At 31.3% G+C, this 26,155-nt stretch overlaps 1 protein-coding gene and 1 long non-coding RNA gene across 2 annotated transcripts; both read right to left on the reverse strand.

Moving 5' to 3' along the window:
• Positions 1-11,775: 11,775 nt before the first annotated feature.
• On the reverse strand, positions 11,776-12,805 carry LOC129306019 (uncharacterized). The gene is made up of 2 exons (XR_008592100.1): positions 12,385-12,805; positions 11,776-12,157 (listed from the first exon to the last, which is right to left on the reverse strand). It is a non-coding gene; the product is annotated as an uncharacterized LOC129306019 (long non-coding RNA).
• Positions 12,806-13,159: 354 nt separating this feature from the next.
• Positions 13,160-16,211, reverse strand: LOC129306018 (phenylalanine ammonia-lyase-like). The gene is made up of 2 exons (XM_054946311.1): positions 15,693-16,211; positions 13,160-15,112 (listed from the first exon to the last, which is right to left on the reverse strand). The coding sequence occupies exons 1-2, from the start codon at positions 16,088-16,090 to the stop codon at positions 13,363-13,365; spliced, it is 2,148 nt and encodes a 715-aa protein (XP_054802286.1). The 5' UTR covers positions 16,091-16,211; the 3' UTR covers positions 13,160-13,362.
• Positions 16,212-26,155: the final 9,944 nt, after the last annotated feature.

A 26,155-nucleotide genomic window follows, 5' to 3' on the forward strand; every position in this document is an offset into this window, starting at 1 on the left:
GTTCTAGTAGGAATCGTGGTTATCGTGGGCAAAACAGAAGATCTAGGTCCAATAATAATCGAGTAAAACGCCAATTGTGTACAAAGCCTGGACACACAGTTGAAGATTTCTATCATCGTTATGATCAAAATTTCTCTCTAAGAGATCATAATCATGATTCAACAATTGCATATTTTGCAACGTCCTACACTATACAGGACCCAGCGTGGTATTTAGATAATGGTGCTTCAAACCATGTGACTAATGTGATTGGTAACTTTGTAGGCACAAGAAATTTGAGTACTTTCAAAAGTTGGAAATGGTCATGATTTATCAATAACAGGTTATGCATCTAGTTTTATATCTTGTGCATCTAATGATAAATTATTGCTGAAAGATATTCTTGTTGTTCTAGAAATTAAGAAAAATTTACTCAATGTCTCTGAGCTTATTTTGGACAATGATGTACTGATTCAATTTTTCTCTAATTGTTGTGTTATTAAGGATCTAAGAACGGGCAGAACACTGCTTAAAGGAAAGAGAAGTGAAGGTCTCTATAAAGTTGAAGGAAGTCCGCAAGTTTTTCAATGTTATTTTGATCACAATACTACTAGTAAATCAGTTGTTGATCTTACTGTTTTAAATACATGGCATAGACGTTTGGGTCACGCTACTTGTAAGACAGTTCATAAAGTTTTTAAAAGCAATATAATGTCTCTCATGATAGTAATGAAAGTTTTAAATTTTGTGATGCTTATCAATATGGTAAAATGCACAAACTACCATTTCCTATGTCCAAATCTCATGGTAAAGCACCATTAAAACTTGTTTTTATAGATCTTTGGGGTCCAGCTCTTGTTAATTCAAAATTTAGATTTATATACTACATAAGTTTGTGTAGATGATTACAATCGATTTACTTGGTTGTATTCTCTTCGTTCAAAAGGAGAGGCATTCTTAGCATTCATGCAATTTAAAAATTTAGATAAGAATCAGTTTGATTGAAAAATTAAAGTCTTACAAAGTGATTGGGGAGGTGAGTTCAGGAGTTTTACTTCTGTTCTCTCAGATGCCGGTATACAATTTCATCATCCATGTCTACACACCTCTAAACAAAATGGTAGAGTTGAACGTAAGCACAGGCATATTGTTGAAACAAGACTAAGCATGCTTGCTCAAGCTTCAATACCACTACAGTACTAGTAGGAAGCTTTTATGAATGCAATATATGTTATAAATAGATTACCTACTCCTATTCTGGATGATTTGTCTCCTTTTGAGGTCAAGCAAAATCGAATTTTGGTAGATTCAAGATTTTTAACTGTGCATGTTTTCCTTGTTTAAGACCATACAATAGCCATAAACTTGAGTTCAGGAGTGAGAAGTGCACTTATTTGGGTCCTAATCTTATATAAAAGGCTATAAGTGCCTTAGTCTGTTTAGAATAATTTTTATTTCTCGACATATGGTTTTTAATGAAAATAATTTTCTTTTTGCAGGACAAGCTAAGTAGCATATGTCATATGAATCAGATATTTCTAATCAGTAAAATTCTCAGTTATGGCCTCTAATTATTGTACCCTGTTTTATGTGTTTTGAAACAGAGTACTCTCATCTAACTTCTAATAGTGCAGATGGTAGTGATGATTCTTCTCCTTTGCATATAATAATACGATGTCGTCTTTTAATGAAGATATGTCTCTTCTTAGTCTATAATTGGTCTCTAAGCATAATAAAGATTTAGTATCTACTGGGCCCATTATTATACCACACGATTTAAATTTCGACAAGCCCACTAGTTCTCATGAGTCTGAGTCTCATATGTTTACCTGATGTTGATACGTGTGTTTTTTATCTTCATCCCATAAACTCAATGTCTAATGTGCATCCTATGATTACACGTTCAAAACATGGGATCTTTAAACTAAAACATCCTTTTGTGGGCTTAGCTTAGTCAGATTCAAAATCTCTTCAATTTAAACCTTAAATTACTATTGAAGCACTCAATATTCCACATTAGAAGGTGATGATGGATACTGAATATACTGCACTAGTCAAACATCAAATATGGGAATTAGTTCCATTTCATCCTTCTCAAAATATTGTTGGATGTCGATGGTTATTTAAAACTAAACTTTATCGAGATAATACTGTTGAACGGTACAAGGCTAGACTTGTAGCCAAGGGTTACTTATAAGCTCCTGAAGTAGATTATGGTGAAACTTTTAGTCTTATGATTAAACCTTTAACAATTTAGGTTTTTCTTACTTTCGCTGCAGCTAAATCATGGGTTGTTCAACATTAATAATGCATTTTTGAATAGGTACTTGATAGAAACAGTGTTTATGGCTCAGCCAGAAGGTTTTGTTGATCAAACTAAGCCTCATCGTGTTTGTCGTTTGAAAAAGGCGCTTTGTGGATTGAAACAAGCTCTATGTGCATGGTTTGAACATTTAAGATCCATTCTTATTTCATGAAAGTTTCAAAACAACAAAAGTGATACTTCTCTGTTCTTTTTCTAGAATGGTGAGCAAGTTTAAATTATTCTTATTTGTGTTGATGATATTTTGATCATTGGGAGTAATTCAAAAAGTGTGTATCAGTTCATTTTACGTCTTAGTGAAATCTTCTCTCTTAAAGATCTTAAGCCAATTCATTATTTTCTAGGGATTAAAATATCCAAAGATGAGAATGGTTTTTATCTCAGTCAGGGAAAGTATATTAATTATTTACTCAAAAGGTGTCACGTGAATAGTTCTTCTACTTGCAAGACACCCATGACTTCAAGACAAACCTTATCTTGTCTTAACAGTAATCCTTTGAATGTTGATGAAAGTGTTGATTATCACAAGATTGTTGGTTCACTATAATATCTAGCTAATACTCATCCTGATATAGCATTTGCAATGAGTAAATTAAGTCAATTTTTATCTTGTCCAATATAACTTCAATGGCAAGCTGTAAAAAGATTGTTGAGATATCTACAAGGCACACTTGATTTTAGTCTGCATATCAAGAAATCTGACTTTCTTGACTTCGTCGCTTTTTCTGATGCTGATTAGGTAGCATGTCTAGATGATAGGTGATCTATTAGAGGTTATCTTGTTTACTTTGGTAGATCATTAGTATCATGGTCCTTAAAGAAACAAACAGTAGTTGCTAGATCAAGTGTCAAATCAGAATATCATTCATTAGCTCACAATATTAGAGTTAGTATGGTTAAGATCCTTACTTACAGAGCTAGGATTAAAGCAAACACATCCTTCAACTATATTGTGTGATGATGTCAGTGTTGCAGCATTAGCATCTAATCTAGTTTATCATGCATATACTAAACACATAAAAATTGATACTCATTTCATTTAAGATCTGGTGACTGAAAGAAAGATTGTTATTCACCATGTACCGACAAAAGATCAAGTTGCAGACCGATTAACAAAGCATCTACCTTCTACTCAGTTTGTGTTGTTGAGAAATAAACTAGGACTTGCTGTTAGAGGTTCTCGTTTGCAGGGGAATGTTAGAAAAAAAATCCAAACTCAACAAGTCCAAGCTTATCTATAATATACAGCCCAATACTAAAAGGAACAGGCCTAAGATTAGTTGATTTGTATAAATATTAATTTATTTTTCTTTTATTCTTTAATTGTTTTGTATTACTTTCTTTCTATGTTATTGCTATATGATATGGTACTGTTGTTGTAACTAACTTGCACTATAAATGATTAAGGCTAGCTCTGCACCTCGCGCGTTATGAGTGTGTGTACTATTCAATTAGATTTTGTCTTCTCTCAAGTGAGAAGTGTTTGGATGTTTGCTATCCAAATCTGTCACACGTATGAATCCATGTTGTTCAATAAGTTCAACATACTGAGATATGTTTTGAAAAAGTGGGAACAACCTTAGCTAGTTACTAGTAGAGTAAGAGTAAACCTGTAGCTAACACTTGCAGTTGAAGTGAAATTGCTGGATGACATCAATGCTGATGAAAGATAATTAAGAAGAGTAAAGGTGTGGCAAGACAATAAGTCAACCTTAATTCTAGCTATAAATATAAAAATTTGATCACCATGTGCAAATGACACCTGTGAAGCATTATCCGAAAAGCCATCATCAGATAGTTTAAAATGGAGATTTTCCTGATGTTTTGAATGCCTATATTCAAGCCAGTTTGATCCGCCTATAAAAATATGAGGCCTTCTTTTAAGGCCACTAGTTGATCTTCCACTGCCATGCACGATGACACCTGTCCCAATAAATTGGGGGAAGGTATTTCAATCTTCCACTCTCAAGATTGAAGAACCTAAGCTGACTGCATCAGAGAAATCCAAATATTACAAGGAATGATTGAAGCTCATTATATCACCTCAAACTCCAGAGAAAAAGCTCTCCAATCAAAAAATTTAAAGGCAAAAATAAAACAATAAAAAAGGACATGAACAGATTCTTCATGCAAGTATCTTAAAACCCATGAGTGAGCAAAGGATATGAATATTGCAGAAAAAGTTTGATGACATGACAATGATGAAGAACATGACCAATCCGATGGCAATTGAAACATAGTCTATGAATTCTTTTATAATATATGTTGAATCCAAACTCAGAACCATCTTCAGAAAAGAGAACACCTTATAATTTCAAGGCCTTTGAAACATCCATCAAAGCACGAAATCTCATTCTTGATGATTTCAAAAAATTGGATTCATAAAAAAAAAAGGTTCCCACAGAATTTCTAATCAAAGAAGCAAAATACTTTGTGTAAACTCAATTTGCATGGTAACCCTTGAAGATAAATCCAAAGTGGAACATGAGAGAAGGAGAAATCATGTAATTGCAAACATTACCTCCATTGTTGGAGAATGACCAAGTAATCACTAAACACCCAGGGTCCTCCATTCAGCATGTAGTTCAAATCATAACTACAACTGAAGAAAAGCAAAAATGATTGTTGAGAGATTGTATGACTTGAAGTCATAAACAGTCTCTCATAACTCCTAAAAACGTGATATATTTGGATGGATTAAATTTTATTTCATCATGAACCCAAAAAGATAGTGAGATGAACACATTCATGATCCAAAAAGCGTTGATCCTTAGTCATAATAGAAGGACAAAGTTGTAGAATAAAGAGAAGAACAAGCTTGATACCTAAAATAGATAAAAAGATGAAGCGAAGGAAAAGAAGCAGCAGACTAGAAGCAACTCTAAACGAGAGAGAGGACTCTCCTCAACTCCTCGATAAAAGACACTCTCAATAACAAATTTTTATAATTGAGCAAGTGGAGTGAGACATTAGTTAACTATTAACTATGAATTGTCATAGTGAATGTTGATTAGTTTATGAATACACTTTCTAGTCAAGAAAAACAAAATTGTCATAGTAAACAATTACGCTTGCACAAAATTGACATTTGACGGCAACTAGAATCAGATTCATCCGATCTTATAAATGGCACTAGTGGCTTAAGTAATGCATTTTATCTTAGTTTATTCAATTTAAACCTTAATATTAACAAGTTTAAAAAAACATTGACACAAGCCAACAAATTCTTCAAAAAGTATACACTCACCAGAGTAAACATGATATCATTTGTGAAAATCTAATATTACAAAGGTATCAATGGATAAAACTGACCCAAAATATGTAACAGAATAAGAAAAAATAAATAAATAATGCAAAATATACAATCAACCCATATATAATATAAAAGCTAAAATAAATTATATTATTCATTTGTCATGAATAGTACAACTCATTTTTAAACTTTGTGTGAACATACAACACTTACCAATTTTATTTATAATTATTAGCAAAAAATTATAGATGTTTTTTACATTTTACTATTAAATAATTTAGCGAAGCTGCAACCTGCAAGAAGTATATGGTTATTTAACGTTAATGTGATAGCTTATAACTTGATTAAGAAATTGCATTTGTATTTGCAATTATATTATTTATCTTGTTATTACGAGGTAATCATATAATTATTATCTTTTAACTAAAATTTTTACAATGAAAAAAAGTATAATTATAAAAAAAATTATGCATGGGCATCATATAAGAGATTTATTTACAAAAAAAATCTTGCAAATTTTGAAAAATATAACCAAATCCTTAGAAACGTGAGTGTAGTTTGTGATTGCAATACAAAGACAAAACTACCCCAATTAAAATGCACCAAATTAGGAAAGGATGAGTTTTGAGATCTTCCATGAATCCGATCGCAAAGAACGACCGCTTCAACAGCATGTCCTTTCTTCTCCATTTAGTCGTCCTGAAATTGTAGATGAATGTGTCCATGAGGGGCTCATAACTCCATGACCACAAGCTTCCCCTGAAAACTGGCTATTGACAAAAGAGAGGCAGGCAAAAAGGGAGATTGAGAACATAGTAAAGGCATTCTTAAGTGAGATTGAGAGGGTCGAAGATGGTGATGCCATGAGAAGGTGAGGATGTTGGCTTGTATGTTACTATTACTCTTATAGCCTAGAATCACTTGTAATTACTATGATAATGTACTATATTTTATGTATACTTGACTTTAAATTGTACATTTATAGATGTAATTGATGTAATTCAATAATTAACTTTAAATTATTATACTTTATGTTATCGTGTTGTTTTTGTTTTAAACTCAATGAATTACGTGATTTAAAATTTTAATGAATGTTGTTATCCAAACCTTTTTTTTTCCATATTGTTTGCTTTATCGAGAATAGTGAGATGTCTTGATCTCATATCGATCCCTAACAGGACAAGACAACTTTTAAAATGGAATGGAATACGGGATAAAAATTTAGTCTCAATCATTTTTCAAGAAAAGACACAAGATAAAGGCATCCTGGTCCCGTGTTAACCCTTCCTTAACTTATTATTTATAAAGCATAATATATGACCCGTGAATTAAGAATTTCTACTTATAATTAAGATTAATTGGAGAGAAGCAATTGATCAAGCTAATCAAAACCCCAACTAAATAAGCATTAACCAACCAAAGAAGATATATGAGAAAAAGTAATTTTGAAACTACAACAAAATTACGAGAAGGGTATAAAATATGCAAATGTCATCAAATTCAAATGAAATTTATATCAAATGATATCGATTGTACAGAAAAATCGCACAGAAAGTTGGAACTCCTAAATTGATATCATAATGGAAACCTGTCACTGAAGGCCATACGCTTCTTTGAAATTAAATGAGACCAAGCTTGTTAGTGATAATCGTCTCTAATTTCTCCTTCCAACGCAAGGAAGCATTGGAATTGGAATAATTTGCATATATTGCATAAGAAAGCATATGAACATGACGGTAAAGGGAAGTAGATGATGGTGACGGTGCAGGATTCGCACAATTGCTCCTTGGAGAAAGGTGTATGAAGAAGGAGCACGTTCAGAAAACGTACAAAGGGTACCTTTGTTATTGTAACCTAATGTATAAGGTAAGTATTGTCTTTATACACCTCTTATAAATTACACTTAGATCTTAAGAAATTTTAATTATAGTTTTTAAATTTCATGAGATTTATTTGTAATAATTTTTTTATACAAGACCTATACGTAATTTGTCCTGTTATTATTTTACTATTTTCAAAAGCATGATATGACCTTATATTTATAAATTTATTTTACCTCAATTCAATTTTAGAATAATTTTATCATCTCAATTTTATGTCGAATTGAGACAACAATGTTGACGTGTGTTTTCTATCAATATTGTAAATTAGCTGAGAGGTTATGCTGCTTCATGATATTACAAAGAGTAATAAAAAAGAAATGGTTGTAAGTACTTATGATTGTGAAACAATACAGATAATGTGCACCTCCACACCGATGGGTCGGTGTTGAATAATAACTCTTCAGCGTGTGGTGGTGTCATCATGCATGTAGCGGAAAATTGGGTCAAGAAATGTGTGGAATAATCAAAGGTTTGGAATTATATGCTGTCACCTAGTTTACTAATTGTACAACAACTATAAACCTACTCATTTGAGATTTAATTGATGGTCACTCCTTCCAGGGTATCAGCCAAAGGAGTCGTAAGTTACTTTTCTTCACTTGGAACACTTCAATTTATTTTACTTATCAGCATTTGAATTGTACCATCACTAGTTTAGCTAGGAACAGTTCTAGTTCTACTCATGATTTTTGTATCTTTGATCAACCTCAGTTTTTATTACTAAAAATAGTGGTTGATGAAAGCTTTATGTTTCTCTAGGTCGGTCTATTTTATTTGCTGCTGTATGTTCTTTTGAATATATGATACCCTTTGGATTAAAAAAAAAAATACAGATAAGGTTGTCTTTATCAGATCCGAAAGGAATTTGCTAATCATCTCACTTGCTCATAAGTCCCTTTGGAGACGATTTCACAACGGCATTGCGATGTAATAATTGATGCGAGGCATTTCATTGACTAAAATTACGAAACTTGGTTTGAAAGAATTACCAAACTTAATGAAAGATAATATAAAATCCTTACTCATTGCCGACCTGTCGGAATTCTCAGAGATATCAGAAAAGCACCGTGAATGGGCATTAGCAAATTGAAATAGTAATGCAAGCGTGTTTGGATTCCGTTCCTATTTTTGTTTTCAAAAATTCTTTTGCAATGCAAAATAAAAACCATTTAACTATGCTAATTTTAAAAATAATTTTAAAATTAAAAAATAGACTAATAATAATAGTTATAATCGGTTAATGATGATAATTTATAATAAACATTGATCAAAGTAATTATAATTTTCAATAATCAATTGTAATGTATTTTGAAAATAAGAAAAATAAAACAAAAGCCACTTGAATTTGTTTCTATTTCCATGTCTTTAAAAACGAAAAATGAAAATAATCTTAAAAACAATAAATCAAAAATACGAATTCAAACAAATTTTTAAATTTTTCTGTTTTTAAAAGTAAAAAATATTTTTAAAAACAAAAAACAAAAGGTGCTTTGTAAAAGGAATCCATGTTAGAGTCAGTAATTTGAATAGAGCAGGCTTATTCAGATTGGGCTTGAAATCTCTTATTTTCATTTTAAAAAGCCCATATGACTAAGCCCATTCCTAATATCTTCGGCCTTATTTGGGCTAGCCCGAATACCGACACTTTTTAAAAATATTTTTTCTTTATTTTTTGAATTAATTTTAATTTTTAAATAATTCTACATTAGTGCAAAAATCATTTTTCGCCACAATTAAGATGTATTTTTGGCGACGAAAGATGTTGTGTAGTAAAAAATTTTATGATAGTAAATAGATATTTTTCACCATAAGTCAAAAGAAACTGTGGCGAAAGATGTATTTTTTGCCACAAGTCTCATCTAACCTGTGACAAAAAACACAATGGTAAAAAATATTATTTTTTATTGTAGGCGAGTTTGGACCTGTGATGAAAGACCGCATCTTTCACCACAAGTTCAAGATCACTTGTGATGAAAAATAAGAGAAAAATATAATGTTTTGCCATAAGTTTGTGCCCACCTATGGCAAAAAATTTTATGGCCATAATTTTAGGTACAACTGTCACCATAAATAACTTTTTACCATAATTATTGTAATAATGTGGCTATAAATATTATATTTTTTTTACTCATACCACTATACATATATACATTCCTTACTTATAAAAAAACTCAGAAACAGCAACTCTAGATATCAATACAAATATATCTAGTGAACACATATAAACTAAAAATTTACATTTCTAATACAAAACATATAAAAAGCTTCTACTCTAATCTTGTTAATTCTAAGAAAAAATAAACCACAAATTGTATATATGTCTCAACTCTAGAATATGGCTCTAAACTTTGAAAGTATTATATATTTAGTAACAATATATACATGAATAATAACTCAAGTACATGGCAAACTTCATAATTATAAATCATTATTTATAAATTATTACATGATCAAATGAGTGAATAATATCTTAAGTGATGATTTTCATATATGAAAATTATCACATAATAACCACACTCTGCACTTCATAGTTGTTAAAGACACTATAAAGAAAATAAAAATAATTAAATTCATTAAATTAATATTATAATATTCATTCTAATTAAGAAATAAATTTAAAATATTTACTTCCATTGGTACAAATTAATATGTCTAAAATTCAGATATACTTTCAGTGACAGGCCCCTCGTGCTTGTGGCTGAAGGAGTTTTGATCAGAGATATTAATGTGCCTAAATTTCAGACATTTTTAGAAATTTTAAAATGTTTGAAATTTAGACATATAGCTTTAGTAAGGCTATCAAAATTCAAACAATTTAAATTCAAAATTCAAAATGTCTTAATTCAAACATAAATAAGTAAATTATTTATTTAAAAATTTAATCTTAATAAATTAAAATAAAATTTAGTAATTAATAATCTAATTGTAATAAATTATGAAATAAAATTCATTCCGTATTTTTATTTTAGGTAAATTAATTTGTCTTAAATATTACTTTATTAATTAAAAATAATTAAGATTATAATTGAATTTATTCTAGTTATATTTCATATTAGTTACATTTATGTAATAAACAATTGAGTAATAATTTACTTTAACTAATTAATGAAATTAAATTATTTAATTTTTTAAATATTTCTCATAGTAATTTATGCGATAGACAAGATTATGGCTATAAATGAAATACTTTAAGCATTTAATTATGAATAAACCACTTACTCATATATTGCATAGGTTTTTGAGAAACTGTGATAAAAAATATGTCATTAAAATTTTATTTTGCACTAGTGCTATTAAGCATGAAATATTATTTTAACTTTAAAATAATAATAAAAAATAACTTATCAATTTTGTATTTAAAAACAGAGTTATTGTTTTTTTTGTATTATTTGTAATTTATTCATGAATGTTTATTTACTTATAAATTAATATCTTAATTATTTAAATATTACTCTTATTATAGTCGTATATAAATATTTTATATATTTTAATTAAATTATATTTTTTAATTATGATTAAGTTGATATCAATTCAATCACACTTAGACTATTAATTTAAAATTATTATCTTGATTAGTTTAAAATTTTTAAAATTTTAGATAAATTATATTTTTTATTCATAAATATAAAAAAATAGCCATCATTATATTATATAAAGCAAAATTATTTAATTATGAATAAATTATTATTATTTTTGAAATTATTTTTCTTTAACTTTTTATATTGTTTAACTCTTATATATAACATATTTTTACTCTAATTTATTTTTAATTTTTAACCAAGTTTAGCATGAACAATAGTCAAGTAATTATTTAAGAATATTATTCTATTTATGATATTTATCTAATAGTAGAGTTAAAAATTCGTACATGTCCAAATTTTATTTTTAAAATTATTTTTATTTTTACCTAAAATTAATCATCTTAATTTGTAAAAAGTATAAAATTAATTTTTTTATACGCAAATGATGTATAGGACTCAAAACTGTTTTAAAAAAATTGGGTCTTAAAATATAAAAATTAATATTAAAATATATTTTAAATATTATTTTGAGATATTGTATTGATTAAAAATAAAAAATATGAAAATATAAATATTTTTTAAAAATAAATATATTAATACACACAAATATGTAGTATTTTGATATAAAATGTATAAAACATAAAAAATTAATTAATATTTATATATTTTATATATTTTTTTAAAATTTATTTTTTTATTCGGATATTCGGACTAAGTTGAACCGATCGGGCTTGGCCTAAAAAAAATAGCTTGACTTTAAATTTTTTGAATAGATTCAGGTTGGCTCATCGAGGCCCAAACCATGCCTTCTTGATGTCAGGCAACTTTGAATCTGGTATTGCCCATTCATAGTCTTTGGCATCTAGCTTGCGTACTTAAATGTGTTTTTCCATCAAGCCGATGTAATCTTACTACTCTTCGGTTCTTCCAGAGAAAAACTGAGATAAATCTTGGAGCATGGGTAAAAAGAAAATACAACAATCCCTCTCGATACTAAAGCAAATTTCAAAGATGACCCCAAATGGCTTCCGTGAAATCAGTCGTCGTGGAAGTGCCGCCAAGGTCAGCGGTACGATGTTTCCCTTCTGCTGTTGTGTTGAGAATGGCATTTTGAATCTGCTCCGCTTTGTCATTGAACTTACAAATGGCGCAACATTGAGACAGCACTCAGCAGCAAGGCAGTCAGATTCGCCAAGTTCTGTTAAAATCCAGATTAAACATGGCAAAACAATAAAATAGCTCTAAAAGAAATGTATATTTCAAAAGGAAGAAAGCAGTGGCCATAGTGTATCATAAAAAGGATGTTCCGGCAAATAAAGGTGGAAGCCAGTAACATTTTAAAGGGGACTTAAGATATATATATATAATCTTACACTCATCTTTCTTGAGAGTACTGAATTTAATTTTGGTTTCCCATTAACCAACCTCATTTTGCGAACCAATGCACACACCAATGGTCATCTCGAGAGCCCACAAGTAGTTATTACTGCATTAGAACTTTCCTTTGTTCCATTGAATGCTAAAGGTTTATTAGAAAGGCAAGCAATGCTACAGGAATCCCAGCAATTCCCATGTGGCCAGATGCCAACTTGACCAAAACATCTCCACCACGTTGACTTGATTCACCCAAGGAACGTCCAACACCACAGGTCTCCGCTATTCGATAGACGACTAATGTATCAGCTCTATTGACAAGGTCTGAGCTCTTATTCTACAACTTCTTTTCACCCACTTCATCAGCCCCTCATTTTGAGATGCTCTTTTCCTTTCCATAATTTGTATTATGCTAATTCTATAGAAGTATCAGGGACTTCTGTGCATCTATTAATAAGATTGCGCGTAGATGTTAGACTAAGATACAAATAGAAAACTATCGTGTTTCAACAAATAGTTTGATTGGATGATCTAAAGTTGAACTGAACAACCACAGCGTTAAAAAACCAAAATAATTGTAACGTAGTGGATAATTTAAATTTTGAATTTATTCTAATCTGTCCAAATTGTTTATATTCAGAATTTATATAAATTAAGCTAAAATAATGAACGTCATGGTAATTATTTTGTTTACAAGATCCATATTTAAATTAAAAAATGGATGAAAATAAACTAGCGTCAATGAAATTTGCACTTAAGGACATTTGAATGATATAGCATATACACATTTGGGATGGGCTGAATAGGAATAGACATTTAGAAGTGATTACATCACAAAATAACATTTTTTATAACAAAAGCCTGTATCTCGCTGCCACACAGACGATGGGCAACAATGGAACTTGAATATTTTTTATAATGCAGCATTCAATTACAAGTTCCATGAGACAATTTCTATGACTGCTTCACATGCAAAGACTATATAACAAAAGAAAAGCATTGCCAGGAGTAGTAATTCCAACACTGAAACTAACAGATAGGAAGAGGAGCTCCATTCCACTGCCCAAGGCATTCCAGAAGAGGATCGATGATCTTGCCCTGGCACAAAGCCGTGAAGACTTTGTCACACTCTTCACCTGGTGACCCCGTCTTCTCTCCAGTAACCAGCCCAGTTCCTAAATCCTCTCTCACGAACTTGTACAATGGGTAGGACCTGCATTCCTTGATCTTGTTTGAAACTGATGAGTTGCCGTTCTCGTATGCAATTCTCGCACTTTCAACCTCCTTTGGCAGCACAGCCTTCAACTCCTCCTCAAATGTTGCAATCTTTTGGAAGACTGACGTGCTCGAGTTCTTCTCATTTTCCCCATTTGCCAGCGCGTGATCCACCAGAACTTGCCTCAGTTTCTGCATCAGCGGGTAGGTAGCACTGGTGGGTTCGTCAATGTAAGCAAATACGTGCTCCCGATCCACCACTTTCAGCAAATCTTTCTCACAGAATCTTGAAGGATGGAGTTCTCCGCTAACCCCTGTGGTAAGAGTTCTCTTTGCCACCTGACTCACGGTACTCCTCACCGTGCTCTTCAAATTCTCCTCCAAATGCCTCAGGTCAATTGCTTGACACAGTGCAATGAGGTATGTCGCGGACATGAGCTTCAGGATCTCAATTGCTTCATTGGTTTTTCTGGATGAAATCAAACCCAGCGAGTTCACATCCTGATTGTGTTGCTCAGCACTTTGGACGTGGCTTGTCACTGGGTTTGCAAGATACTGAAGCTCAGAGCAGTAAGACGCCATGGCGATTTCAGCACCCTTGAAACCATAGTCCAAGCTGGGGTTTCTACCGGCAGAAAGATTTGAAGGCAGGCCATTGTTATAAAAATCATTGACTAGCTCAGAAAATTGAGCAAACATGAGTTTCCCAATAGATGCGAGAGCCAACCGAGTATTGTCCATGGAGACTCCGATCGGGGTTCCCTGGAAATTACCGCCGTGCAGAGCCTTGTTCCTTGAAACGTCAATCAGAGGGTTGTCGTTCACAGAGTTGATCTCCCTCTCAATGGATTTGGTGGAGAATCTGATTACTTCAACCAGAGGACCGAGCCACTGGGGTGAAGTTCGAAGCGCGTAACGATCCTGTTTAGGCTTCTGAAGGGGATCAATCTCGTGCAACTTCTGAGCTGCTTTAATGTAGGAGCTTCCATTCAGAATGTGTTCCATTATAGCAGCAGCCTCAATCTGACCAGGGTGGTGCTTCAATTTGTGTGTCAAATGGTCTGTAAATTCAGGCTTCCCTTGCATCACTTCAGCAAAAATAGCCGATAGAACTTCAGACAACACGGCCAAAATGTTGGCCTCGAAGAGCACCATGGAGGCTAAGCCGGAACCGACGGCAGTGCCGTTGACGAGAGCAAGGCCTTCCTTGGGCTGTAATTCGAAGAAGTCAGATTCAATGCCGGCCAACTGGAAAGCTTCCTTGGGAGCAAGGATTTCACCGGAGGGTCCGACAGCTTTGGAGTTGGGTCGGCCGGTGAGCAGACCGGCAATGTAAGAAAGAGGGACGAGATCACCAGAGGCAGTGATTGTACCGCGAAGGGGCAAGCACGGTGTGATGTTGTGATTGAGGAGCTTGGTGATGGCTTCCAAGATCTCAAATCTAATGCCGGAGTATCCTTGAAGGAGGGTGTTGATCCTCACCAGCATGGCTGCTCTGGTCGCTGAGTGGGGTAAAGTGTGGCATGACTCTGTGCCGTTGCCAAATATCCCAGCGTTCAAAAATCTGAAATTAGAAACTTTCCTTGTAATTCAATTCTGCTAATTACGTTGCCAAAACAAACAACTCTCCAAGCTAGGATAAATTCAAGGCACGTCATCACGAAATAAAACAATCATGGAAGAAATTAGACTCGGATAAAATTTGTATAGAAGTTATCGTCGAAACTCGAAAGCTGAGACACCCTCCTAATATAAATTAAAAATTAATCACATCGTCGCAGCTTTTGTTTTTACTTTTTAATCGACCTCCAGGGCCACCAGGCCAGAGATGCAATCGTATACCCACCCGCCCAGGCCCAGCCCAGCTGACTCCACTTACCTACCCTCCAGCAAGTACTCTCTCACGTGCAAGCCACTTCAATCATTATCCCCTCGACTCCGTCTTTTTTAGTCTTCAACCAAAACACTCGATCGTGTGTCGTCTCCACAGACAATATACTAGTAACTTGCACAAAAGTTTTAATGTTGACTAATTATCCTTCTTTTTTTTTTTTTTTGGATTCACATCAAATTAAATTATTTTTAACGAATTAAGAAAGATGGCAAATAGACGTTAAGGAGGCGGACAGAGCAGATTTACGTACCTGATAAGCTCTTTCTGCAGAGCAGCGCCTTGTTTGGTTCGTCTGTGGGAGGTAGCACCGAAGCCGGTGGTGACACCGTAACTATCGGTGCCCCTGTTCATGCTATCCATGACCCAGTCACTGCTAGCCGTAACGCCGGCCCTGGCCGACTCCGAGAGCTCCACCTTAACACCTTGGTCGTGGGCGGCGATGGCCGCCACCTGTGAGATGGTGAGGGTCTCGCCACCGAGGCGGACCACCGGCTTCCGGAACTCCTCCACCATGCGCTTCACCTCGTCCAGGTGGCTGCCCTTGAGTGATTCGGCCGCTACGCCCCAGCTGAGCGGGTCAGCGGCAGCTCCTCTGCCGCCCAGGCAGAAGGTATCGGCGGCGGCGTTGACGTTCGCAACGGTTTCCATGTTGATGAATTGCAGAGTCGTAAAATGCTGTGGAGAAGATGGGAGGGAAAGAATACGAGGGCTTGCAGCTAGGCAGGGGAGAGAGGAAATCCTTGGAAAGCCTTGGTTTTCCTGAGTTGGTGAGGCGGAGGGGTTGGGCTTTTATAGTGGATTTTGGGAAGCGATCTACCTAACATTAACTATTATATTACGTCTTCGGGAGCATATTTTTAATTACATTAGTGATGACTTGATTATTGATGAGTGCATATTTTATAATTAAATGAATATTGATTTTAGTTTAAATTTAATTATATTTATTAAAATTTTATATTATTTAATTGATATTTATATATTTTTTCTCATCACTTAATTATGAAATAAAAAGAAATTTTAATACAAAATCCACTTAACAAAATTCACTCATATTTTTTATCTATATCTTTTTATCTTTATATTTTACAGAGAAAAAAAATAAACTAAATAGAATAGGAAGAAAAAGAGAAAATATATATATATATTAGAGTCCCACATCGAGAAGGAATAAAAGAATGAGCCTCCACTTTAACTATGAATACTCCCTCCATCAAGAGGAAGGTATCGAATCACTTATCTAAATACTTTAAGAATTCTCTCTAAAATATTTGGAGCTCATAGAAGCATTTTAAAAGCTGAAAGCAAGATCATTGAGGGGTTTCACAAATTATAATTATTTTTTTCTACTTCTTAATTTTCTTGTGATCATTTTTTATGATTGGGTATTTTAGAACGATTTTATTTGATTTATTATGTGTTTCTAAATTACCCAATTGGAATAAGGATGCTCCCCAATTGGGGAGCTAGTTTTCTATTTCTTTTGTTTTGACTCTTTGCATTTATATTTATGAATATTTTTTTCAATTATATTTATTTCTCTTGTTTTTCATATTGATTTAATGACTGGCCACCATTTAATCAAGTCTATGGGTAATCTTGATGGACTGGGAGGATGAAGAGAGAACCATAGATCTAGAGAAATAAACATAAATAATTAGGTTAGGGATAGTTCTAGAAATTTATAGTGACTTAAACTATAGTTTTACGGTTTAATTAGTTGATTGGGTATCGTGGGAACGAATTCAACACTAATTAAAAAAGGGACTAATAATTTGAGAGAATATTAGGATACTTTAGGAATAGTTGTCACTATAATTGATTCGAGTCAACTCAAGAGGTAGAAACTAGCAAACTATAGGGTGAATCTTAAATCTCATTACTTCAAGTGATTACGTTTTTATCATTATTATTTTCTTAATTTATTTTTATTCTTTATATTTTTATCAAAATTATCTATTTTATCTATTTTTCTCGAACTATTAATTATTTAAATTAGTAAAAGTATAATTTTTATGGGTTCGACACCTGAAATACTCTGAGTAATTTATTACTGTGATCTCATACACTTGCGAGAGCGATCAATTACGTTGGATCCCGAGTTAAATACCTGACATTTTTTACATTATTCTGAATTACTGCACACTTTTTTTTTAATAGATAATTACTACGTGCATACTTTTAAAATTTGTGTTTCGTGAAAAAACACCAAAACTTTTATTTTATTTAAAAAGGTTAAACTTAAATTTTGAATAATTCAAATCAAATGCGAACCACTTAAATTGAATGATTCATTCAAGAACTTTTTTTAAAGAAAGGGAGATATTTTAATCCTGACATTAATTTAAGATTTTTACCAAGTATAAAGTGTTCGATTAAAGGCAATTATTGCTCCTGGCCAAAAGAAGAAGTGAAAGTTGTGGTGCGCAAATTTTGATGATGTGGTTCTTCCATTCTGTGGCTTTTATAAGCTGATCTATAATTTGGAAATCTGGCAAAAATTAAAGCCCCTAATGGTCACTTTCCATTAAAATGCGGAGCACGTAAATGTCCAGAATACAATTACGTGGAAGAAAAAGAAATAAAGAATTGACAGCGTTGCTCCGCAAAACTGAAATCGTGGCTCCTATTTAATTACGATTACGAGTAATTTCAATGGGCGACTCTTGTGAATAGTCAATATATAGTGAATGTAAGAGCATCGAATTCATAAAATTACAAGCGCGCGGCCGGAGAGGCACTGTTAGATTAGAATGTGAGCGAATTAGGTTTGAACTTTTATAAAATTATTATTAAAATGTTATCCTTTAAAAATAATGAAGATAACAGATTAAATTTAAACTGTTAACATAAAATTTTAAAATATTTTATAACGTATCAAATCTGAATTATCCAAATATTAATCTTGTGGGCATTCTTCATTTCAACATTTTATTTTTGAATATAAAATAAAAGCAAAAAATTTACCTAAAACCAAATTAAAAAGACGCAATCGTTAATGTTTTTTAAATCCCGGCACTTAATCTATTTTATATGAACGTATAATGGTGTCATCGGAGTTTACAATTATAACTATATATATATATATATATTAATCATATGTTCAATTATAAAAAAAATAATACTTTAAAACGAAATAGTTCTACATCATTGAATAATAAGAATAAAATAAATGGTGAATCAGCTTCTATTTTAATAACAACAATAAAAAAAAAACGAAGTGAAGCATTAGGCACAACTAACAATACTTTGGGGGATGATGGAGGTGGATAAAATGGGGGGTTTGGTAGGTGGGGTTGCGGGGACAAAGAGGTAGCACTGGTAGGATAGAGAAGGCAGGCGGGGTTGGTGGGAAAGCAAGGGACGCCGTCGGATGGTGTGAGGCATCTAACGGCCAATATTATAGTGTGTGTTTGGATAGGTCATTAATCAATTTTTTGAAGAAAAAAAAATGATTTTGCATGAATTATCCAAACGGCAATTTTCACAAACAATCCACTTTTTCAAAAAAAAAATCAACTTTTTTGCGAAGCTAACAGAGGCAGCTTTTGCGCTAGATTGCAAAGACATATAGAAAAATTATAAAGTAGGGCTCAAAGAAAATTATAAAAGAAATACAAAATTTAATAAAAATAAAACCAAATTCTTTTCTTCTATTTTTTTTATAATAAAATTCAAACTTTAAATCTTTAAAAAAGTTATTAGTAGAATTTCTGTTAACCATCACCCTTCATTTAACACTTGTTATAAAAATAATTTAAATAAAATATTAATTGATAGAAAAAAAATAATCTAATTTAATTTAAAATTAAGAGTCGTTGTAAAGATTGTTGCAAAGGTTCATAGAGAGAGAGATTTTGTGTCATTTATTACATTTTTTATGTTATCAAAATTTTTAAATAGTGCTTAATATCTTTGCCAGATATGACTAATATTCGTGCTATCATTAAAAATTCACTTGTACATTATCATCTTCATTAGTTATTGTAAAATTGATGTTTGGTATTTAAGAATAAAATCTTTCTCTTTTATTAATTTATTTGAATTAAGATATATTGAGTTATTTATTTATGTAAATTAAAATTGTTAATATTAATATAATTAAATTTGTTATAATTAATCAGATATATAATTTAAATTATCTATTTACTTTTTAATATTAGATAAAAAATTTATCAATAAGTTAATTTAAAAGGAATGTCCTTTATGATAATTTACACCGCTAAAATTGATTTTGAGTAAATTATCCAAACATCTTTAATTCTATTAAAATTAATTTTAAAAAAATAATATTCAATAGATATATTATAATACAATCAATTATGATTAAAATTTATTATTTAATTAATTAATTTTATAATCTATTATATTCAACTAAAACCCAAACAGCACATAGTGTTCAGCTTGGGCATCTAATTTACAGCTTGTTCAGTAATTCTCACAAAGCACAAAGCATATTTAATAAATCATATTTAAAATATACTTTTATCAAGTAATGAATATTTAAATCTTTCAAGGATTTTTTGCTAAATATTGAGCTATCAAATTCCTTCAGTTTTAAATTATAAGAGATTTTGAAAAAAATTCATTTTAAATATAAAATACTTGGGTAACTAAAATTTCATTAAATATATTAATTTTAATATTATATTTTCGCTCTCTATAATTAGTTTTATATCCATTTTCTTTCATATATTAAATGATAGATAATTTTTCAAAGTTTATATTTTTATCTTGAAAAGATAAGGTTGTTAAGTATATTAATATTATTGATATGTGGATTTTATTTAAAAGTATCTTATAAATTGGGATAGAAAAAGTATAAACTGTATAAACACACTGTCTATATCCAACATAGACGGTACATGTTTAATGTTTTTTAACTTATAATAAACTTATTTTTTAATAGAGTGATAATTAAGAGATTATCTTTATCTTCCTTTTTACGTCTAATAAAATAAAATATTTTTAAAATATAACAATAATTCATACTCTTTCTATCCCAATTTATAAGATAATCTTAGCTAAAACCATACTGCATACCAATATATTTAATAGAGTGAAATTAAGAGATAATTTATCTTTTTTTTCGTCTAAAAAATAAAATATTTTTAAAATATAATAATAATTCATACTCTTTCTATCCCAATTTATAAGATAATTTTAGCTAAAACCATACTGCATTCCAATATATTTCATTAAATAAAATTTATAATTTTTTTTTAAAAAATAGAATACAAATTTTTTAAAAATACATTTCATTTAACGTAACTTTGTTTGTAAAACCATTTAATAAAAAGAGAAAAGAATATAATAAGCATGAAAGCGTAACATGAAAAAAAGTATACATAATAAATCATTGTTTTTATCAAGCTATCTTATATCTCCAAACACTAAATAAATCACCTTCCCAATTATCCTGTAAACTACTTCTATATCCTAATATATAAAGTATTTTTAATAAAATCACATATATCAATAAAAATTATTATTTAGTTAAACTCTCATTAAATAACAGTAATTTTTCAACTTTGCCTCTAATTAATATCTCTTTTATTTTTAAAAAATAAAAATAAAATTGTTTGATTATTTAAAAATAGTATCGCACCCCTTATGTATATAGAGACGCAAGGAGTAGGATGCAGAGATTGGTGCTCGTCCAAAAAACTTGCCAAGGTTCCCCCATTCACTTTCAAACTCGAGCAGCTGTTTGATCTAACAAAAAAAAAAAAAAAATGGAGTAGTATATGTGTTTGGCATTTTTTTTAAAAAAATAATAGTTAGATCTCAAATACTAAATTAATATTAGTTAAGTTCTTGATAATTTAAAAAAAATTAAAAAATATCAATTTAAATTATTATAAATTTAGAAGTTTTAACTGTAATTAAAAATTTAACTATCAAATATAACTTTTAAATTACAACAAAAATTTTTATTTGTAACTATTTAAATTGATATTTATAATTTATTTTATAAACAATTTTGTCAGTGATATAACTATCATTAATTCATTATTTTGAGACCTAACTATTATTCTCTCATATTTTTAAGTCTTGAGTCCTGATGTGAATTTATAGGAGGAAAACCTATACTGTTAAGTGTCGATAGCTCTATTATCATCCTGGGGAAATAAAAAGATAGCACTATTATTATATCCATTCTGCTTTTTTAATTTAAGAGGGGGAAAAATTGGCAGCCGCTAATAGCATTTCTCTTGACATTCTTCAATCACTCAAGTGTTCCAATTCTGTTTCTTTGTATAAGAAGACTCAATGGCCTATTGAATTTTTCTTGTCTTATCATTTTCTTGCGTTATTTTGATTTGTAAGGCATTTTTATTAATATCATAATTTGATCTTTTATTAAAAAAATAAAATAAATTGACAAGGTAGTTGGTGGCCCTCGCTCCCCCACAATCTATCCTCTGATGTCCCTTTTTGGTCCAATCCCTTCACTTTTTCCCCCACTCTGGGCGACCCAAACTTTCTATAGCTCGATCGATGTAGCCATTAATTTTACTCATATAAACTCAAATTTTTCGCCTCCCACTTTTAAACACACCACTTAATTGATTCTCTCTTGGCTGGGAAAACCGTCAAGCTAAGTCGTTATGGTTACAGTAATATTACGTTATTTGTTATACTTAAAAGGTTTTCATTTATGCCCTCACAATAATATGTAGGATCAATGTTTGCCTCTCTAGCTATTTCAATATATTGACTACATGCGCAAATAGTTGTTATAAGAATATGGAATGCGAAAACAAACATCCAGTGCCGATACTTCTTCTCTACAGTCACACACGAGAACTGGGTTACAGTGATGAACCACATGGATGAGTTACGCAGCAGATACACTGAAACAAATGAGGAAAGCGAAGAGAAGGATGGGGAAGAGTTTTTGGGAGGAGTTTTCTGATTGCGTCACATGACACTCGTCAGATACCCAATATCACATTTTGATAATGGGTAGTTATCTAATTTATTTAAAAAACAAATAACCACTCTCTCCAAAACGACCATTAGATGATAACAATAATTATTTAAATAAATAATTAATTAACCTAATTTAGGCCTCTATTTACTTGGTCCTATTCATTAAGGATGCAATTTAACAGTAATATATAAATGATAATTTGATAATTATGCAGTACCATGACAGACGCACACAATTAAACATGGGCGTTATTGTGTATCACGTGATACACGGAATGTTTTCACCAATAGGGAGTCATAATAAAAAGTATAGTTAACCCCCCCACCACCCACCACCTACCCTCCTGACAAACACATTTTACGTTGTTGTTGTTTTGTGTGTGTTGTATATATATATATCGATGATTATTGAAAGAGGAAGGAATGAAAAGCAATGTGAACGTGGAAATTATTCGAAGAAGGAAAAGAGAGTGATGATATGAAAGAAAAGATAAAACAGTGGAGGACTTGGTGGGAAAGGTATCGTGCGTGGCGTGGTGGGAGTAGAGGTTTGGCGCATACAGTACTGTGCATCACTAATTTTCAAACAGAAAAATTTTCAATTCAGATCCTTTGATTACACTTAATTAAAAACATAGCCTCTCAAATTCTAAATTTCACCTCAATTCAAAGGTAATGAAGCGAAATTAAAATATTAAGAAAAATAATAAAATTAATCCCCTCTCAATTCTAAGTTCAGTCACATCAAACAGTCAGCCTCCCTCCACCCTCCACCCTTCTTTCTCGTCCTCTTTTGGCATCTTCTCTCTTTTTTATTAGAGCCAAAAATTTGCCTCCCGGTTTTTCTCAGCCACATTTTCTCTCATCCTCTGGTGCTGATCTTCCTTACAAACTTGCTCATTCCTTTTCCTTTGTCCTCAAAAGCTTCTGCCTCAATTCCTCCTGCCTTCTGAAACGTCCTTAATTTATGCATCAGATTTTACACCATTCTGAAGCGTCCTCAATTCCTTTATGCATCGGATTTTGTGCTTCAAATGACTTTAGTTTGGTGCACAAAATTCACCATAGGAAGCCATCATCCACTAGAACTTCCCACACCTCCAAAATACACCTGTAAATTCTTTTACACTCCTAAACTACAACCAAGGCCAATAATTAAGTGTACAACGCTCGACCACATTACATACATGTCCAAAACCAATTCCTATAGATTAATAAACAATTTTATATAAGAAAATAAATAACTTTAATGTGAAATTAGAGGGGATGAGGGACAATGAAGTAATTTTACTTCAATATCCCTGATCTAAAGTAAATTTCTAAAGTTTAAAGAGCCTTATGTTTTATCAAGTGTGGTCAAGGGTCTTACGTACACAACATTTTTTCTATTATACTGATGGGATCGGATCGGATCTGGCTTCTGGTCTCATTTCTTTATTATTTGTTTCCCTTTTGACGACGCACGAATTCAAATTGCCGGTCCCGCAAAGACTGCTTCGAATTCATTTTTTTTTAAAAAAAAAAGGCTAATTAATTTAAACCGTTTAATTTTCCTGACATCCGCCAAATCGCCACCCCTATTGGAACGCTGACCCAGCCCTTCCTCCAGCAGACAAAGATAAAACCGCAAATGCCATTAATTAGTTCAAGTTTATGTTATTTGCCGACTTCCTCCCTAAACAACACTAGATACAAGGCTTGCGTTCGTTTCTTGACAGCAGTATTTTGCATTCATGAATTGAACGTCAATAAATGTTATAACTGCAAATAAATAATGTGTGTGTGTCTATATGAAAATAACCGAACTTCCCGTAGGGTGAATACAACTATGTTTTATACTTTTTCCATTTTTATATGTAAGGGGAAAAAAATGATATCATACAATTTAAGAAAGTTAATTAACTATAATAATTATGTATGAAAATAAAGAAATTGGATTAAAATATCCTATGTTAATCAACATAAACATGCATTAATTATTTCTTGTCAATATAAATTATGAGGAGCGATTTAAAAAATGTATAATAAATATTTATTGAAATATGTGACTTTATTTATATAAAAAATAAATAAAAAGTGATAATTTTTTTTTTATAAATAGAAACGGAGTAGTATACTCCTGCATTAATTGTTTATTTGAAGTTTGAAGAGTTTAGCGTATGATTATCTCGATCAGTCGTTTGCGCTATGACTGAACTTTTCTTAGTGTGCAATTCAGGCGGGGGGAAAAAAGCGGGAGGAAGGGATATGTCACACCATTCAGGAAAAAATTATCTTAAGAATATATACATAGAGCAGCAAGAACTCTCAAGCTTGGTTTAAACAGAGGAAGTTGGAAAAAAAAATAAAGAGGAGAGAAAATTATGAAAAGAAATTTCTTAAATTTTAAGGATTTTTTTCTCATAATTTTCTTTTCTCTCTATTTAATTTCCTCCCCATCCAAACAAAGGGTCAAAGTTGTTGCATTTATAGGATTTGAATCCAAAACTTTTAATTACATTAGTGTAGATTCTTGCTATTTGAACAAAAGGCTGGATAGTATTTAATGATATACTCCCTCTAGATTATAATATAAGTCATAATTAATTAATTTATGATTTATTAATAATGTTATTTAAAACTTTAAATCATTAAAATGTTCCCAACTTTTCATTTATACCCTTATTTATAATAATAATTAAAATTTTAATGCATGAATTTTTTTTAGAAAGAATAATAGATGAAGTAGAAAGTTATCTAATATACTACATTTTAGATCAAGTAAGATTTTTTAAATATATCTTATATTGGGGTCTCAAAAGAGTATTTGACAAGACCAAGTCTTATGCAATCTTTTTGAGAGGGATGGGGACAAGGATAGAAGGGCTTGTCTAGTTGTCTTTAATAATTCACCCAGAATACAGAGCCCGATCTCTCAGAGAAAATGTCAAGTCAATGGAACAAAACAGATAGTAAACTATGCTGGCTTTTAATGTTTATTTTGAATTTGAATGGCATGCAACCATCAATCAGAATTAACGGGAATATGATACTTGTGCTGGCGTGCTCTTAATAACGAGATAGATCCATTTTTTTTTAAATTCTAATTAAAACTCGAGGGATCAATCCCGTAACAGGAAACTAATTAAAATTCCGAAGTCAAACTGCAAATTAAAAGTCCATAACAACTTCTCCACTACAGTACTATCGATTATCAGCAAAACATTTGAATCTTTCGAGTTGGTAATAATCTTTCTGCCTCTTGGTCGAAAAACCAAACGCACGTTTGAATAACGGGTCAAATTAAAGGTTTTTAAGCAATAAAAATACAAGTATATATTCCACTCGTGGGATCCATGAGCGTCCCTGTAATTTCATATACTCCTAAGTAGATCAATTGTAATATTTATAAGAATCAAATATAATCACTCAATATAGTCCTACATACAGGAGCTAATTCACATAAATTAAGAATTAAAGTTAAGTTTTCTGTGTATAACAAACAATGCATCAACAATTTACAATAGTTTTTTCCCCTCAAATACCCCAGCCATTTAATTTAATTCCCTCTGTTTAATAATGTTCTTTCTGGCTAGAAAAATAATGGCCTCTTTGCCCAAAAAAATAATGGCTTTAAATAGAGGTATTTTGAAAAAAAAAATGCCATTGACAAAATTACATGCCTGGTAATGTATAATTGGTCACACGTAAATACAGACATGCAAGCATGATTTATTAACACTACGCGAATTCTGTATTTGAATCTTATTTAATTTACATTCATTACAGATGGCAATA

The sequence above is a fragment of the Prosopis cineraria genome, unplaced genomic scaffold (assembly GCF_029017545.1).
Source record: "Prosopis cineraria cultivar Desert tree isolate PC_DT_omini unplaced genomic scaffold, ASM2901754v1 PC3, whole genome shotgun sequence".
Taxonomy (NCBI): Eukaryota; Viridiplantae; Streptophyta; class Magnoliopsida; order Fabales; family Fabaceae; genus Prosopis; species Prosopis cineraria.

Excerpts from the sequence above, each read along its gene's own strand:
- LOC129306018 (XM_054946311.1), bottom strand. The coding sequence starts at position 16,090 with ATGGAAACCGTTGCGAACGTCAACGCCGCCGCCGATACCTTCTGCCTG. Across the intron at positions 15,113-15,692 it reads CTGCAGAAAGAGCTTATCAG|ATTTTTGAACGCTGGGATAT; the intron begins GTACGTAAATCT and ends TTCTAATTTCAG.